This window comes from Panicum virgatum, chromosome 5N, assembly GCF_016808335.1.
Source record: "Panicum virgatum strain AP13 chromosome 5N, P.virgatum_v5, whole genome shotgun sequence".
Taxonomy (NCBI): Eukaryota; Viridiplantae; Streptophyta; class Magnoliopsida; order Poales; family Poaceae; genus Panicum; species Panicum virgatum.
This window is the reverse complement of record NC_053149.1, coordinates 44473805-44489866: the sequence shown is the minus strand read 5'-3', so window position 1 is coordinate 44489866 and position 16062 is coordinate 44473805. Positions and strand designations below refer to the sequence as shown.

The 16062-nt window shown below is 46.1% G+C and overlaps 3 protein-coding genes and 1 pseudogene across 3 annotated transcripts; 1 reads left to right on the top strand and 3 right to left on the bottom strand.

Annotated features, from left to right (window-relative positions):
• Positions 1-444: 444 nt before the first annotated feature.
• On the bottom strand, positions 445-4280 carry LOC120674837 (protein GAMETE EXPRESSED 3-like). The gene is made up of 10 exons (XM_039955946.1): positions 3848-4280; positions 3556-3739; positions 2997-3351; positions 2653-2899; positions 2032-2316; positions 1843-1929; positions 1697-1729; positions 1534-1593; positions 1314-1456; positions 445-1208 (listed from the first exon to the last, which is right to left on the bottom strand). The coding sequence occupies exons 1-10, from the start codon at positions 4278-4280 to the stop codon at positions 579-581; spliced, it is 2457 nt and encodes an 818-aa protein (XP_039811880.1). The 3' UTR covers positions 445-578.
• On the bottom strand, positions 4233-7782 carry LOC120672932 (annotated as a pseudogene).
• A 109-nt stretch (positions 7783-7891) lies between these two features.
• LOC120672935 lies at positions 7892-9947 on the top strand. The gene is made up of 4 exons (XM_039953565.1): positions 7892-8127; positions 8203-8290; positions 9306-9434; positions 9619-9947. The coding sequence occupies exons 1-4, from the start codon at positions 7976-7978 to the stop codon at positions 9739-9741; spliced, it is 492 nt and encodes a 163-aa protein (XP_039809499.1). The 5' UTR covers positions 7892-7975; the 3' UTR covers positions 9742-9947.
• LOC120672934 (AAA-ATPase At3g50940-like) lies at positions 9825-11781 on the bottom strand. Its single transcript, XM_039953564.1, has 2 exons — positions 10601-11781; positions 9825-10502 (listed from the first exon to the last, which is right to left on the bottom strand). Exons 1-2 carry the CDS (start codon positions 11591-11593, stop codon positions 10038-10040), a joined length of 1458 nt encoding a protein of 485 aa, XP_039809498.1. The 5' UTR covers positions 11594-11781; the 3' UTR covers positions 9825-10037.
• Positions 11782-16062: the final 4281 nt, after the last annotated feature.

The following is a 16062-nucleotide window of genomic DNA, read 5'->3' as shown; positions in this document are numbered from 1 at the left end:
GATACAGTTTTGCTTAGTTTCTACCGTCTGAATAACCTTTTTCCATTTTGTGTTGTTAAAACTGGGAAGTCTGTGATAATTCTGTGGTAGCTAACCTAGCTTTGGGTGATTGCTATTGATAATTGTAAGTATTCATTCTTGTCGGTGTCTGAATGGTGGTCGTATGCACTTCAGTATCAACCTACGCACAATATAACAACAATAGCGTACTTCACCTTAAACTTTTTTGTAGCCATTGATCTATGGAAAATATTTATAAAAATTAAATTAAATTAGTATTCCGTCCTACTTTTTGGTACTTGGTTCCATATTTTAGAAGTACCAAATATTTTATCTTAGATATTTCTAGGTACTTCCTATTTTTATCATCGTAGAATTTTATCAGATGTACGACTTCTATTTTTTTCAATCATTGTAAAATTTCTCTAACAAATATCCTGGATTCTTTGGAACATGACTACTCTGCGTAAGTAAAAAGTAATTGCTGGAAAGACTCCGCAGCAGTAAAGAGTAAAGATTTACATTGAGTTCCAAGTCGTAATCAACATGGCCATCATATACGGCTTTGTCAAGGTACTTCAGTTAGTTGAAGAGGTTCGCCTCCTCTTCAGCGAAAGTCTCTTGATGAAGATAAAATCATTTACTGTTTCCATCCGTTCTTCCTTCTGTGATAAGACATGGCCAGTGCTTCCTGTTCCAGTGCTTCCTGTGCGTTGCTCCTCGACGAACGAAGGGTTCGTGAAAACATGAAATGGGGATCCCACATCTGATAGGCATTCTTCCTGAACTCTCTCTGCAATATTAGCGGTGCTGGAAGGTCCAGCCTCTTCTACTGACTTCAATCTCGCGTCGATATCCGTATCTCCGGAGCTAGTAGAACTGCAACTCTCGCTATCGTCAGAGCTGCTGCTGGTAGAGGTATCACTCGGAATGTTGAAGACATGAATGCTCTCGTTTGGTGAGCTGTGGAAGGAATGGCTCTTGTACTTGCCATGATACAGTGGCAAGATGGGGGAGCCTTGCTTCAAGCCGAGCCTGTCCCGGCCCAGGCTGTATGATGCGTACAGCTTCCTCTCCACGCCTTCCTTTGCTTTCACCATTTCGCCCAGCTCTCCCAAAGTTTCACTCGAAGTGTCGTCTTCTGCTGCCTGCTGCTCAAGCTCTGAGATCATCTTGCCTAAGCCTCTCTTCTTACTCTGGAGAGAGCGCTGCATTTCAGAAGGTGGAGTGGAGGTGAGACCTAGGTCAGTGTCAAGCTGAGAACTCTGAACAAGGTGAAATCAAAGGATATGCGCAGATTCCCTCGTGCCTACCCGCTTCTCCAGGAACTTCTGCAAGCCTTTGCCTCGGAGCTTTTTCTTCCTCCAAAATATGCAGCAAAAACAAAAGGCTTCGGCTTGTATTACGATTATGATGAGTAGGAAGACCAACAGCAGAAGAACAAGGTTATTTTCACCTAATGGACAGAAGTTCTTCAGTCTGTAATCATGTCATTTTGACATAAAAGCATAAGGGGAAACAGTTAAAGTTCACCTGGATCAGCTTGCAGAGACTTGGTTTTAGTTTGCCTGCAAGTCCAAGCAATTGTTTGTTCTTGCACAACAAAGATGTTAGGACCATTTTGTAATGACAAAAAAATGTTATGCTTAAGAGAAGAAGCAAAAAAAAAATGTTATGCTTAAGAGAAGAAGCATACTTTTCGTGTCGCACTGCGTTGCGTTGCCGAACCCTGTGCCAAGAAATTTCAGGAGAGAAAGTCATCACAGATTAGTTGATTTGAAATATTTAGGTTCTGTCAGTTAATTTAGGATGTATCAATTTCAGAGCTACACAAAGACTTACTTGATGCAGATAGAAGAGTGAGAAGAATAGTCTCATCTACCACAAAGTCATTCAGATCACCACTGGACATCAAATTTGATAATTCCCCTGGAAAACAATTGGTACCGCATATGATACTCAATGTAACATTCAAGAGAGAAATGACATCAACATTTCAAAATTGATTTATAAACATATAGAGGAACAAACCAGGATACTCTCCAGTCCAGTAGATTGTTCCATTTGCTGGATCCAGCAAAGTTACCAAAATGTGTGATGGCTTCATCACCGATACGGAGGTATGTTCACCGGTTGTCCAGATTAATTTTCCTTCCACCACGGTCTTAGCGACATACATGGAAAACCCTGAGCAGTCAAGGACTGGATCAACAGGGATCGCTGAATCAAGTGCTGTTTCTTCAAAAAGTTTTCTCATGTCACCATCAGGAGATATTGAATAGAGGATCCCATCTAGTGAGCCAATCGACATCCAACCTGTTACAGAAATTGAACAACCTACCATCAGAGATAGCATAAACAAACTAGTACTGGAGACTACTTGAGACTACGAAGAGAACAGCAAAGAAAAGAATGGAGAACCCCGTTTGGTTCTGATCAACCACACTAGGTGCAGCAAGATGGAGATGGCCTTCTGATTGAAGAACATGAAAATTTTGGGTCTACCAGGAAAACAAGAACATGAATTTTTTTCCTAGGATAACCGTGGAACACGAAAATACTATGGGCACAGTGAATTTTAATAAAACCAGTTAGGATAAATATGATCTGGAATTCTGGATTGTAACGAAATAAGGCATTTAATTTCTTTACCGTTGTTATCTACAGTTGGAAAACTCTTCTCATTACTTAGTGGACCAATACTCTGGTTCCAAGAAACGTTTCCTGTGGCAACATCAAGCCCCACCACAATAGACTTCCGTGGAAAGACAATGTATAGGCACCGGCTGTTCCCCGGCACAACCGTCATCACTTTGTCAAGTGAGGTCAAGTCCTGGATCCACCTCAACGCGCGACTTTGAAAGTTGAAGGAATAGAGCAGGCCTTCAGTGTTCAATATCTGCAAGAACACTGTTGATGAATACTCGAGCTAGTATATAAAGTGGAAGACAAAACTGTGGGAAGCGTAAACACAAATGAATCAGATTGAACCTTACATAAAGGGCGCCCCCAGTGTGATCAAGGACAGGAGCTGAATCGAAGTAGCAGACGGAGATGTTTCCCTTGCAGCCAAGACGGTAGCCGAACCAATCAAGCACAGGCCCAAGGCTCCACTGGAGGTCGCCCTCCAGCGAGAACACGAAAAGCCCCAGGTTTCTGATGGTGAGGAAGAGGGAGGAGTAGCTGCCAGCGACCGACAGGCCGACGATCTCCTGGGACCTCCCCGGCGTCGCGTTGTAGCTGAAGAACACCTCAGATGCTGGCTTTGCGGCGCGAACGTTCGGCGGCGTGACCTTTAGGACCTTGTCCTCTGCCACCAGATACACCTGCAGCACAGCAGCAGCCAACACACTTGATCGTCAGACATCACAGTTCCTGAATATGTAGCAATGTGTTGTCAGATCAAGCCTCGAGGAAAAGATAGAGAAGATATCAGGCTTAATCTGCGTTTCATGTGTAGCAATGTGTTGTCAGATCACGCAGAGCTTCAGATACTGAATGGAAGTTCATCTGGGGGAAAAGAAAATCAAAATGCAGAGCTTGAAGTAGTAGCACGATGGGTTTGCCTTCTTCCCGTCGGAGACCGGGCTGATGGTATCGTTGCACGTCAGGTTGAGGGGAGCGACCCACGCGAGGGAGCCGTTCCCTTGGAACGCGAGGAGGTCCTTCCCGGAGCAGGCGACGACGCGCCCGTCGCCCGCGATGAGGGGGCGCGACAGGACCCTCCGCGGCGCGCGACCTGCAACGGGGAACCGTCAGCGTCGGTCGTTCGCCGGGACTGAGATCGGTGATCAGGCGCAGCCGCGGCCATGTCACCACGGCGAGGAAACTGGGAGAGGCCTCTTACCGTTCCCGGCGATGCCGCCGCCTGCGCCGAGCAGGAGGCACGCGAGCAGGCATAGGGGCCACCGCACTCCCATGGCCATGGCTCGGAGCGCGTGCTGCGCCCGGAGATGATGGAACGACGGGGGCACTGCTCGCTCGGAGTCGAAGAACGAAGGCTCCGCGGCGAGAGCACGAGAACGGAGCGCAGGCGCGGCGTAGGCAGTGGTGAGGGCAAACTTGCAGTTGGGGCAGCCAAAAGTAACTGGAACCGCCGTCGCCCGTCTCTTGGGCCATGCACACTTGACACTTGTACAGGCAGTTACTGCTTTTGGGGACGCTCGCTTTCGCGTCGCCGGCCCGCAGTAGCGCGTGCCCGACGCTTCAAGTACAATTACGGAGACACCCGGAAAAAAAAAAGGGATAAACCTCCAATACTGGTTCAGTGCATTATACATAGCGGCTAAAACTGAATTGCATAGGTAAAGTCTAGTTCTTAGAATTTGACTTCCAACAAAAGGATGTGCCGCCAAAACAGGATCCAGAGTCCAGCGTTGTCGGGCGGCATCGAGTAATCTAACACACGCATGGCATGATCTACCACAGAAAGAGACATAACTTACTAGAAGTATATATTGGAATACTCGTCTTCTTCCAAGGATTTACGACGCAGCATTAGAAAGAGCAAGAGCTCCGAAGGAGGGTAACATTAGGTTCTAAGCTTTTTTCTTTTTTTAGAAAGACAGGCCATAAAGTGCTGCCCCATTAGGTTCTCAGCTTTCCTGCCAATCGTCTCCGCATCAGTGACAACCTTGACCTCGGGGGCCTTTCGCGTTCATCTTCGCTCTCTTCACTATCTGAAACGACGATGTTCTCCACGGCAACCGCGTTTTGTTTCACAGAGGAATTGCCTGAGCTGGCGTCTTTCTGTTCAGCAGCAAAGCTGCGGGTCTTGGCTTGACTTTCAAGGACTGTTGGAGCTAACAATGGCCGTTCACTGGGTGCCACGGCCTCACCTTTTGGGATTGGTGCTGGTAGTTCTGACAATTGCAGTTCATCGGGCTTCTTATCGCTTACAGAACAATTGGGTGGCTTATAATCCTTGTCACAGGCACTGTCCGCTCTGAGCAGCTCAGATTTCAATGACAGCCTCCTGCTTAGTGAACACAGCTTCTTTCGACCTTGATTGCACTCTTCATTTGACACCATCTGAGTGTTTGACTGCTGATGTTCCGTACTTGGATCCTGTTGAACCAGTGCAGGACCTCCACTGATTTTTTTTCCTTGAAACAACATCTAAGGGCCTTTTCTGCAATTTGTTGAAGCCAGGCTGTGGAGGCAGGTGATTTGGAGCCATATTTTCCTTCTGATCATCGCTCTGCTTTTCAGGATTTACTGATTTCAGCGACAACTTCATACCCAGTGTCCTGATATTCCTTCGGTTTCCTTCTGGTGGTTTATATGAACTATCTGATGATCCACCAATGCTCCTTGGCAAACTGTTCCCTAAAATGTCATCAGAAGATTGCACGGCGTGATCATTAGCAGCAGATGCAGATGTTGGAAGATGATTAGGTAACATATCATTGCCATCGCTCCTTTTGCTAGGAGCTTCTGACTCTGAGATAACAGAAAGCCCCAGGCCAGGTAACTGCAAGTTCTTATTATTTCCTTGGTATTCTTTCTTTGAAACCACTCCACTAGCAGTCCTGACAGACATGTTTCCTGAAGTGTCATTCTGTCTGCCTGAAACATCAGAAAAGCAAGCAGTAGGATTGATGGATCGGGCCGTGGATGGTAAGTGGCTAGCAACAGGATCTTGCTTGACAATTTTCATATTATCTTCAGATCTTTCAGACTTCAGCGATAACTTTTGTCCCAGTAACCGCATCTTCCTTTGATTCCCTTCACAATCTTTTTTAGAAGCATTTGGCAATGACCCTTGGCTCTTTGTGTCCTCCATTTGGGCATTCTGTGCCTGAAGTTGCAGAACACAATAAATGCTCAATAAAACATCAAGAGGAGTTCTATTATATGTTACGAGTATAACACAAAAGTAGCAAAATAAAAGTTGGATTCTTGTTTACCAGGACACCAGCATCTACAGAACCCCAACCGCTAGCACCGACAACAGAAGGACTAGCATACTTCTCAGTCCATAACCGAGCATTTATGTCAAAAATTTGCCTGTTGTATTTGTATTCTCGACTCTGTCCCAGAAAGAAAAAATGGTTGGATAATAAGCAGAAGTGCATTTGGTATCAATATATCATTGACCATGCAGCAACTGCTACAGAAATGTGCTTACTATTTCAGCCATAAGTCCATCATCCGGGTTTGGTTCACTTAGCAGCAAGCCAATACTTGTCAAAACAGTAGCAATGTTGAGTGATGGTTGCCAGGCTCCCTGTGCAGCAATAGTCATCATCAATGACAAAAAGTTTTGGGATTTATAATATGAGTTTCTAAGATTTCTAAACTTCCATTCAGCATGTGCCCAATTCCTATCAATTACCTTTGGGGGTAAATTGAGAATATCAAGGCAAATGCGTCCTCCATTGTCAATATTCGGATGATAAATGGGAGTGACAAAAGTCGCATTGGGTGGTTGAAAAGGATACCTGCATCTCAGCAAAAGTTTGAACATCAGAAATGATAATGTAGGGGGGGGGGGGGGTAAAGATGAGCTTCTCTTCTCTGTGAGGCATAGGGGTTTGGTTTCCATATTTATATAAAATAAATCACACACCTTTCAGGAATTTGTATCTTCAGAATGAAAACTCCCTTAGCATATACTGTTCCCTCAGGCCCCTCAATTCCTTGATTTAAAGAGTAGGGAATCAGCATACAAACCGACAAGCATCAAGTTGCAATGCCAAATTTATAGAAGATTAAAAGTAAATCAGAAGTAATAAAATATAAAGGACATACTGGCTTCAATACTTGATAATGATGATAGGACATTTTCATCTTTAGAAAGATTAAGTGAGACCCCATGGGGTGGATCATCCAATAGAAGCTTAATCTCTTTCTGCATTCTCAGGCTCAGCCTTGCAGCCTGAGCCATCTTGTGGTTTACAGAAAATTCTGCCTGGACAAAACATAGGGAATTACCTTTCAGGTGTAAGCATATTAACTTTCAGGCGTAGCTCAACTGCATAACATAAGATAGAAATCCCAGTTATCTTTTCAGGCAGAAGTCACAAATGGCACCATATTTCATTGAGTTCTCCGTATCAAGTATGCAACTATTTTATATCTTTTGAAGAAAAAAAATGCTACTATTTTATAACAACCAAGCCAGACCATTAAAACAAAAAATTAAACTACAATACTGCAGGATTCCCATAAGTCTCCAAAGTCTGACATACTTGTTTATAGTTGAATGAACCCAGGAAACTGTTTACACTTAAATATATATCCACAAAACTGCCCACAATATAATCATGTCACGTATTTGCTTCGCTAAGGACGACGGCTTCACTGCAAGTTGTGCAACTATACGACTACATATCAGTCCCCTACTTTCAGGAAGCAGAAATAGAGTCATCCAACCATCAAATCAGCACTTCCCCAGATCCCAAATTCGAAACAAACCTACCCTGCCCAGCCCACCGTCTCATTGTCCGATCGGTGACCTGCGGCGCATATTCGATCCGCACAGGCCGCCCTACAGCAGGCCGCTTTCCTATCCCTCTCCATGCCGGTGGGTGGGGAATTGCGCCGAACAGCCAGCGGCCGTGCTCCAAACAAGGAAATAATAAAGCACAGAGAACAGAGCAAGAGGCCTTTACCTTCGGCGTCGACGGCGACCGGCTCCGCCAGCGAACGAGCGGGGATTTCTCCACCGCGCTCCCCGTAGCGATCGGGGAGCTCCAGATCCCGCCCCCGCGTCTCAATTCTCAATTCGAATGAAGATTTTGGCCGCGGCGGCGGGAATGAAAGCGGCAACACGCGCGGGGAGGTGGAAATGAACGGGGGAAATCGGAGCTGCGTGTGGGCCCATCTGCTCAGAAGGAAAGAAGCGCTTGCTTTTTGCCGGACACATGGCTAACGGGCTTTTGCTGGGCCTCACGTACGGCCGGCCCAGTTACTTGTTCATCCCCTTTCTTCCTTTCTCCTCGCTGACGGCAAGCGAATCCAGTAGGCGGCTATGGCGGCGGCGGCGGCGGCGTACGGCTGCTCCTCGGCGGCGGCGCTGCTTCCCTTCTCAGAGTTCCCGGGAAGCCTATACTCTCGCCAGTCGCGACCCCCTCCCCGCGTGTCCCTCGTCGCCTCCTCGAAGCTCAGGGCGACGGCGCACGGGTGCGCTTCGATTTAGCTTCTCCTCGCGTCGGTCTCGGCTCTCCGGTGTCTAAGCTAGTGCTCCTCTTCTTGCAGGTTGAGAGTTTTGTGCCGTAGAAGGAAGCTAGTTGTCTCTGCTTGCTCCTCCAGTGAGTCCAATTCGGACGCGGCGGCGTCCCGGACGGTAAACTCTCTCTCCTTCGGCTCTACTATATGATTTTTCGTGTGAGTTGGTCTGAATTCAGGACGCTCGGTGATGGAGATTTGTAAGGTATTCAGGGAATACGGATGGGATCAGGCAGCCGGTGGTAACTGGGATACAGTAATTAGTTGGCTTATTGAAGCAATGTTGTCTGAATACTTTGTGGATAGAAATAGGTAGCATCGTGCATCATACCTGATTTTTACTTACAAGAGAGTGATTATGGAGTACTATGCAAACGAGATAAGACCTGTTGTTATCATCTCTCGTTGTATGCTTGATGATCTATCAGTTTTAAGATTCTTGGGTTCTGCTTTTCCTATTTTAAGGATAATGCCAAAGGCCCTTAGACCAAGTGGTCAAGGCGAACCGGCGGCACCCCCACAGGCGGAGTTCGATTCCCCACGGGGACGAATTTCCGGGGCCGTGGGGTAAAAAACCCCCCTCACTGGGCATGAGCAGGGGCTTGGGCCCTGTGGGCATGGGCCAGGGTTCGGGGGGTTTCTCGGCTGGGGAGTAAGCCGTTGTCGCTTCCTCTTAATGAAAACGGATGGGGGCCGTCACACCCCACCCAGCCGAGTTTTCTATTGTAAGGATAAAGTGTGGTTTTTCTAGCATCATGTCTTCTTTCTTCATTGGGTAAACTAAACTATACGCAAACACAACAATATTGTTGTTCATATGAAATTGCTAATAATTTTCAAGTATTACTCTGAAATGATCTTTCATTGTTTGAGTGGGTTACAGATTATGGTGTTCAAAAGATGACATAATCTTTAATCTGTAAATTTGTTAGGTTGAGAGCTTACTGGGGGAAAGGGGTATTGAATTTTATTAGATTCAGCGGTCGATCAAACGAAAATAATGTGCTTGCTGATTGAGGAACATATTAGGTTCAGAACAGTAGTAGCTCAAATTTCTAGTACATGCTTCAGAAGTGCTGATTAACCTGTAGGCCAGAATGCATGTAATGCAACTTTTGTGTGTGATGTTTCAGGAAGCCACTGTTGATATAAAGCTTCCAAGAAGAAGCTTGCTTGTCCAATTTACATGTAATGCCTGTGGTGAAAGGACCCAGCGGTTAATAAACAGAGTAGCCTATGAAAGAGGAACAGTTTTTCTTCAGGTAAACTTTATTTGTGTGTTTATGTGCAGATTTGAATCAGCAGCTTTGCTCAAATTTGCCCAAACACCAATCCTGTTGGTTATGCTTTTGAATCACTATATTAGTAAAAAATGCACATCTGTGTGCTCATCTGTATTGTTCATTACAATGTAAATTTCTATTCTAACATACATTGCATGAACAGTGTGCAGGGTGCCAGGCGTACCACAAGTTTGTGGATAATCTTGGTCTAGTTGTTGAATACGATCTGCGAGAAGAAAATGCACTACAAGAAGACAATGTGGTGAACACAGATTCTGAAGATTGATAATATCTTGAGAAGCCATGTCGGTATGCAAAATGTCGTCTGTAGATTTCAACAATATTGACTATTTGGATACTGTAGACACATTCATATTAAGATTGAATTGCTGCATATACTCATGTGAGTTAACCTGGGCCCATATGTACTTTACAATGTGGTATCTGATTTAAAGAAGAAAATAAAGTACTATAGTACCAGAGTATTCTCTAGTTCCAAAAATGATCTCTTATTAATACCAAAACATACATTTTTGGCTGATTTTTCTGGTACTAACATATGATATGCACACTACTTTGGCATCATTCTTTGCCTGCATCGTTCAGATTTTGATCGCCTGAGAGGTCTTGTTTTGTCATCTCTTTGGCACCCTCTTTGGCCACATGGTCCACATTCTCATCTTTGCTATCCTTGGCATCACTCTTCTTTCCCTTGAGGAACTGGATAAGGCCCTCGAGTGCGATGTCAGTGTCGTCGTTCCTCATAAGCACTTCTGCAACCTCTGCTGGAGTCACCTTTACCTCCCTGATCAACTCTTCTATCTCAGGGTACGTGTCATGGTCACTGATGGAGTGGTAGTTGGAGGCCAGGATTCTGAAAGACTCGAGGCAGCAGTACCCCATGTGGATGTGCATGTCCATCCTGCCAGGGCGAAGAAGCGCTGGATCAAGTCGTTCCTTGTAGTTTGTCGTGAAGATAATGATTCTCTCCTCCCCACTTGTTGACCAAAGGCCATCGACGAAGTTGAGTAGTCCAGATAGTGTCACCTGTTTCGCAAAAGTGAAGTGCCCAAAGCCACATCAGCGCTGCAAAAGGAAGCCAATAAGGAACCAAGAAAGGGAGTGTATGATTCCAAGTTTCTTACCTTGTCCTCTGAAGGATTGGATTTGGTACCATCCTGACCTTCGTCCCGCTGTTGCAGATCGATAGAGCAGTCAATGTCCTCGATGACTAGGATTGACCTGTTGGTCATCCCGATGAGCAGTCGTCGAAGTGTTGAGTTCCAGTTCACCTCAGTGAGCTCGAGATCATAGACATCGAACTTGAGGTAGTTGGCCATGGCTGCAATGAGGCTGGACTTGCCGGTCCCAGGCGGGCCATACAGGAGGTACCCCCGTTTCCACGCCTTGCCAATCCTCTTGTAGTACTCCTTCCTCTTGACAAACCTCTCGAGGTCATCCATGACCGCCTGCTTCATCTTGCGGTCCATGGCGAGCGTGCTGAAGGTGGACGGGTGGTGGAGGTCGATGGCGAACCAGGACTCGCCCTCGTTCATGTAGATCTTGAGCGTCCTGTCCTGCTCCTTGATCTTCTTGGCCGTGGCGAGGATGTGCGGGAGGTAGGAGGTGATGGCCTTCTCCTTGTGCTTCTTGTGGAAGCTCATCTCGAAGGAGCGCACCTCGACGCGGTAGCTGCCGTTGCCGCCGCGGCCGCCGTTGCCGTTGCCGGCGCCGGCGCCCAGGTTGTCCCGGCAGACGAGGCGCCACCTGAACTCGGCGCCTTCGTGGAGGTCGGCCATCTCCTCGCCCTCCTCCATGCTGAACATGAGGCTCTTGCCCTCGTCGACGCGGCTGACGCGGAGGCGCTGCATGTCGGTATTGATCCGCGTGGCGAGGTAGGCCCGCGCGGCGTCGTAGAGCTGGTTGGCGGCCCAGCCCTCGGTCTCCTCGATCACCACCGTGTGCTGCGACGACATGCGCGACCGCAGGTAGCCCAGCCCGGAGGTGAGCAGTTCCCGCACCTCGTACGGCAGCAGCTCGTTCACCACGCCTCGCACCAGCATCGCCGACGCCGCCAGCGACGCCGCCGTGGTCACCGCCTTCTTGTACGACTCGATGGCCTTGTCGTAGGTCGCCATGGCCGACCCACCACCCGGCGCTCGGCGCTCACCCTCTCTCCGAGCTCGAGTAATTCTCTCGCTCGAAATTCAGGGAGAGGACTGGTTCAGGCGGCTGGTTAGTTGGCTCTGCTGGGCGACGGCGGTGGAGTGGAGGGGGTGAACAAGAACAATGGGCATGGGGGCGTGGAGCTGGGTCTGGGTGGTGGGTTTTATGGACGCCGTGCCAAGTGACCGAGAGCAGCTTCAGCGTATAAATTTTGTGAGGATGCTCCAAACTGCCACGTCAAGAGGACCCTAAATTTTAGAAACCTCTCCAGCGTATGTCACCTTCATCTTCATTTGGTCTAAGATGGGTCCCACAACTTGTTAAAAAAAATCTCCACCATCTCTCTTCCAGGGGAATCTGAGAGCCCGTTTAGTTACCAAAAATTTTCACCTCCCATTTGAACTCATGTATGAAGCACTAAATGTAATTAAATAACAAAACTAATTATATAGTTTGGATGTACACGACGAGACGAATCTTTTGAGCCTAATTAGTGTATGATTAGCCATAAGTGCTACAGTAACCCCATATATGCTAATGATGCGGTCAAAGGCCTCAAAAGATTCGTCTCACGGTTTCCAAGTGAGTTCTGAAATTAATTTTTTAATTAGTGTTCGAAAAACCCTCCCAACATCTGGTCAAACATTGACGTGACACCCAAAAAATTTCACCAGGAACTAAACGCCCCTGATGGACATGCAGCCAATCCTTGTTGAGATCTGACACATGCTGTTTTTTCTATTCCTTAGGCTATGTTTAGATCTCAAATTTTTTTAAAAAAACATCACATCGAATGTTTAGACATATATATGGAGTACTAAATGAAGTCTATTTACAAAACTTTTTGCCCGGACGGGTTGTAAATCGCGAGACGAATCTAATGAGGCTACTTAATACATGATTTGCAACAGTAATGCTACAGTAACCATTCACTATTTATAGATTAATCATGGATTAATTAGGTTCATTAGATTCGTCTCATGATTTACAATCCATCTGTGCAAAATTTTTTGTAAATAGATTTTATTTATTACTCTAAATTATCAAGATTCTTTTCTAATTTTTTTTGGAAAGGTGATCTAAACAAGGCCTTAGCATGGGTGCCCAAGTAGGCCCTGTTTAGAGGATATTTAGTTGGTGAAAAAGTTTGGGTTTGGGTACTGTAGCACATTTCGTTGTTATTTAGTAATTAATATCCAATCATGGATTAATTAGGTTTAAAAGATTTGTCTCATCCTAATTAATTAAACTGCGTAATTAATTATTTTTTTTCAACTGCATTTAATACTTCATGCATGTGTCCGAAGATTCGATGTGATGGGTACTGTAGAAATTTTTTTAGGAACTAAACACCCCCTAGTTTCTAAAAAAGTTTGCACATTACCTGTCACATTGAATATTCGGACACATGCATAAAGTATTAAATGCAGTTGAAAAAATAACTAATTACACAGTCTAACTGATTAGCACAAGATGAATCTTTTAAGCCTAATTAGTCTATAATTGAACATTATTTGCTAATTAACAACGAAATGTGCTACAGTGCTAACAACCTTTTCACCAACTAAACACACCATATGCTTCGGGTGCTAGCGGAGCACTGGTGAAAAATTTTACTCCAGCATATGGAACCGTGCTTAGTAGACCTGATCACGGGCCACCCGACCCGATAAATCCGAACCGACCCGCCCGAAAAAAACCCGACCCGACCCGATCAAGTGACGGGTCGGATACGGACTCGATCCAACCCGAAAATTACACATAAAATTGTGGGCCATCCCGACCCAACCCGAATCCGACCTGACCCGATTATGTTATGGGCCGGACATGGGCCAACATTTTTTTGACCCGAAACCGAAGTGATCCGACCTGAATCCGATCCGACCGACAGATAATCAGGCCTAGTCCTCAGCTTACTCTCTCTCTCTTCATAGCACCAAATTAAAATTACGCTGGAGCTGCTCTGATGAGTCGCCGTCAAGTTTCCCTTAGAAAATGGGGGTTAGCCCTATGCGTTGTCCACGGAAGGAGGCCTCTCGCCCTTGGGCGCGAGTAGAAAAGTACTTCCTCCTTCTAAAAAAAATGTAAATCTCATTTTTCGAGAAGTCAAACTATTTTAATTTTGATCAAATTTATTCAAAAAATTACTAGCATTTGTGTCTCTGAATAGATATAGTATAAAAATATATTACATGATTAATCTAAAAGTACTTATGTTGTAACATAAATATTAATATTATTTTGTATAAATTTAGTTAAATTTAAAAATTTTTGACTTCTCGAGAAACGAGATTTATAAATTTTTTTTGGATGGAGGGAGTAGCACGGCGAAGTTTTCTAGTAATTTCCACGCGTACGGGCATGGCTTCTTTTTTTTGGCCGTGGGTGGCGGCAGGACGGAACAGACGCAAAGCCTCTGTGTTAGTTGGGTACTAGTGGGGCGGCCTCGCTGGACGACCCCGCTTTTGACGGTTCTATGTGCTCGCTTTGGACTTGCGGATGTTGACCTGCACGGGTCATGATGGACACGATCGACGCATTAGGTGAGGTCATTGGAGTTCAGAGGCTAAGGAATCCGGTCGTGGTTGTGGTTCGGTTGGGCACCTAATTTGCAGCTAGCCCTTCTTGGGTGCAGTGTAGTACGTGTGATCTTCTGCAGATTTTTTTATGTCAAATCGAATTTTGATCTGTTTCCGTAGATGTGATTCTCGAAATGAATTTCGTTCTGTCGTCGAACTGGCCTTCAGAACTTGCAAATTGTCATAGATGTGCACGGAATATTTCGGGGTTTTTTTTGAAATAGCAGCTCGTATCAGCAAACGTGGAGTTTGTTCGGCTTATCGAGGTTTGGATTGTCTCGGCTTATTTCTTCTCACAGAATACTATTTATTCTACCAGCCGAGTACTATTCGTTTTTTTTTTGAAATAACAGCTCGTATCAGCAAACGTGGAGGTTGTTCGGTTTATCGAGGTTTGGATTGTCTCGGTTTGTCTCGGCTTATTTCTTCTCACAGAATACTATTTATTCTACCAGCCGAGCACTATTCATGTGGTCAGTCGAACATAGGCATAGCCATGGTCATTCTAAAATCCAGATAGTTTCTTCTTGGATGCTGCTCGGGGGGCAGGTCTCCCTCTGGTTGTTGTCAGGAGAGCTGTCGCCTGTACAATTGCCGGCGCGTGTTCTGGGTGTGTTATTTTTTGGCGTAAATTTTTAGAAGAGAATTTTACTATTTGGGAGCACCAAATAAAGTTTATTTGTAAAACTTTTTACATGGATTGATTGTAAATCACGAGACGAATCTAATGAGTCTAATTAATCCATGATTAATACATAATTAGTGAATGGTTACTGTAGCATCAATGTTGCAAATTATGAACTAAGTAGACTCATTAGATTCATCTCGCGATTTACAACCCGTCCGTGCAAAAAATTTTACAAATAAATTTTATTTAGTACTTCATATATGTGTCTAAATATTCGATGTGATATTTTTAAATGTAAAATTTTGGAATCTAACGGGCACGCACGGTGCCACAGTGGCGCCACTAGAGGCGGTACCGCCTGGCGCCACCACCGTCTCGGGTTGGGCCGCCGATCGGCGTCCGTCTCCGTGTCGCGTTTTCCACGGTCTCCACGCGTGCTGCGCTGCCCCGATTCCACACGGCTGCAACATGTGCCGTCTGGACCGGTTGGTGACGAAGAATGTTTGACATCCGAGCTGGATTTTTTTTTTAAAGCTGCCACGACCACTGGCCCGTCGTTTAAGAGAAAGGAGTGGCACCCGCGCCCAACCCCAGGTGAGCTGCCGAGCCCTAGCTGGACAGCCTACCCAGCCCCCAGGCTCAGTCCCAGGTGCGGGAACCGGGGATCGAACCCCGGTTGGCCAGCTCCCAGACCGGAGCTGCTACCACGACGCCACAACGTCGCCCGCATCCGAGCTGGATTTGTCCGCCGGGGGCAGGGAGAGGGGAGAAACGGTAGCTTTCATGGGGGGCCACCTTTGAATCGCCTTTTGTTTTATGGGAACCTTTGGATCGCTTTGGATCCAAAGGTTCACTCCCATCCGGTGGTGTTTGAGTTGAGTGAGTGTCACGTTGGGCGCTTAAATTAGGCGTGACGATGATGGGTTTGTGGTATCGTTTTTTGTTTGTTAGAGCAGCGTGTGCCATGCTGTTAAAGATTTGCCGTTTCAGAGTACATGCTCACTGAGTTGGAGCATGTGTAGCTAGTACTACAATATACTTGCAGCTGGTGGATCGTGATAGGGGAAAGATGCACGCGTGGCCCTACAGCGACGAGATTTGCGTCGACCCGTGAGTCATCAGTCGTGGCTCGACGAGTGAGCCGCGTCAGTGGCGCAGTTTGGCGACGAGAAAAAAGTGGGCAACGGGCCGGGGGGGAGTATCAGCTCGATGGAGAAAATTTAGGAAACTCCTC

What these genes read in the sequence shown, in the direction of transcription:
- LOC120674837 (XM_039955946.1), bottom strand. Translation starts at nt 4,280, where the DNA reads ATGTATAATGCACTGAACCAGTATTGGAGGTTTATCCCTTTTTTTTTT. An exon ending in ACACTGGGGGCGCCCTTTAT is followed by an intron (nt 2,900 to 2,996) that starts GTAAGGTTCAAT and finishes GTGTTCTTGCAG; the next exon opens with ATATTGAACACTGAAGGCCT. An exon ending in CTGGACTGGAGAGTATCCTG is followed by an intron (nt 1,930 to 2,031) that starts GTTTGTTCCTCT and finishes ATTGTTTTCCAG; the next exon opens with GGGAATTATCAAATTTGATG.
- LOC120672935 (XM_039953565.1), top strand. Translation starts at nt 7,976, where the DNA reads ATGGCGGCGGCGGCGGCGGCGTACGGCTGCTCCTCGGCGGCGGCGCTG. An exon ending in CTCAGGGCGACGGCGCACGG is followed by an intron (nt 8,128 to 8,202) that starts GTGCGCTTCGAT and finishes CTCTTCTTGCAG; the next exon opens with GTTGAGAGTTTTGTGCCGTA. An exon ending in GAGGAACAGTTTTTCTTCAG is followed by an intron (nt 9,435 to 9,618) that starts GTAAACTTTATT and finishes TTGCATGAACAG; the next exon opens with TGTGCAGGGTGCCAGGCGTA.
- LOC120672934 (XM_039953564.1), bottom strand. Translation starts at nt 11,593, where the DNA reads ATGGCGACCTACGACAAGGCCATCGAGTCGTACAAGAAGGCGGTGACC. An exon ending in CCAATCCTTCAGAGGACAAG is followed by an intron (nt 10,503 to 10,600) that starts GTAAGAAACTTG and finishes TTTGCGAAACAG; the next exon opens with GTGACACTATCTGGACTACT.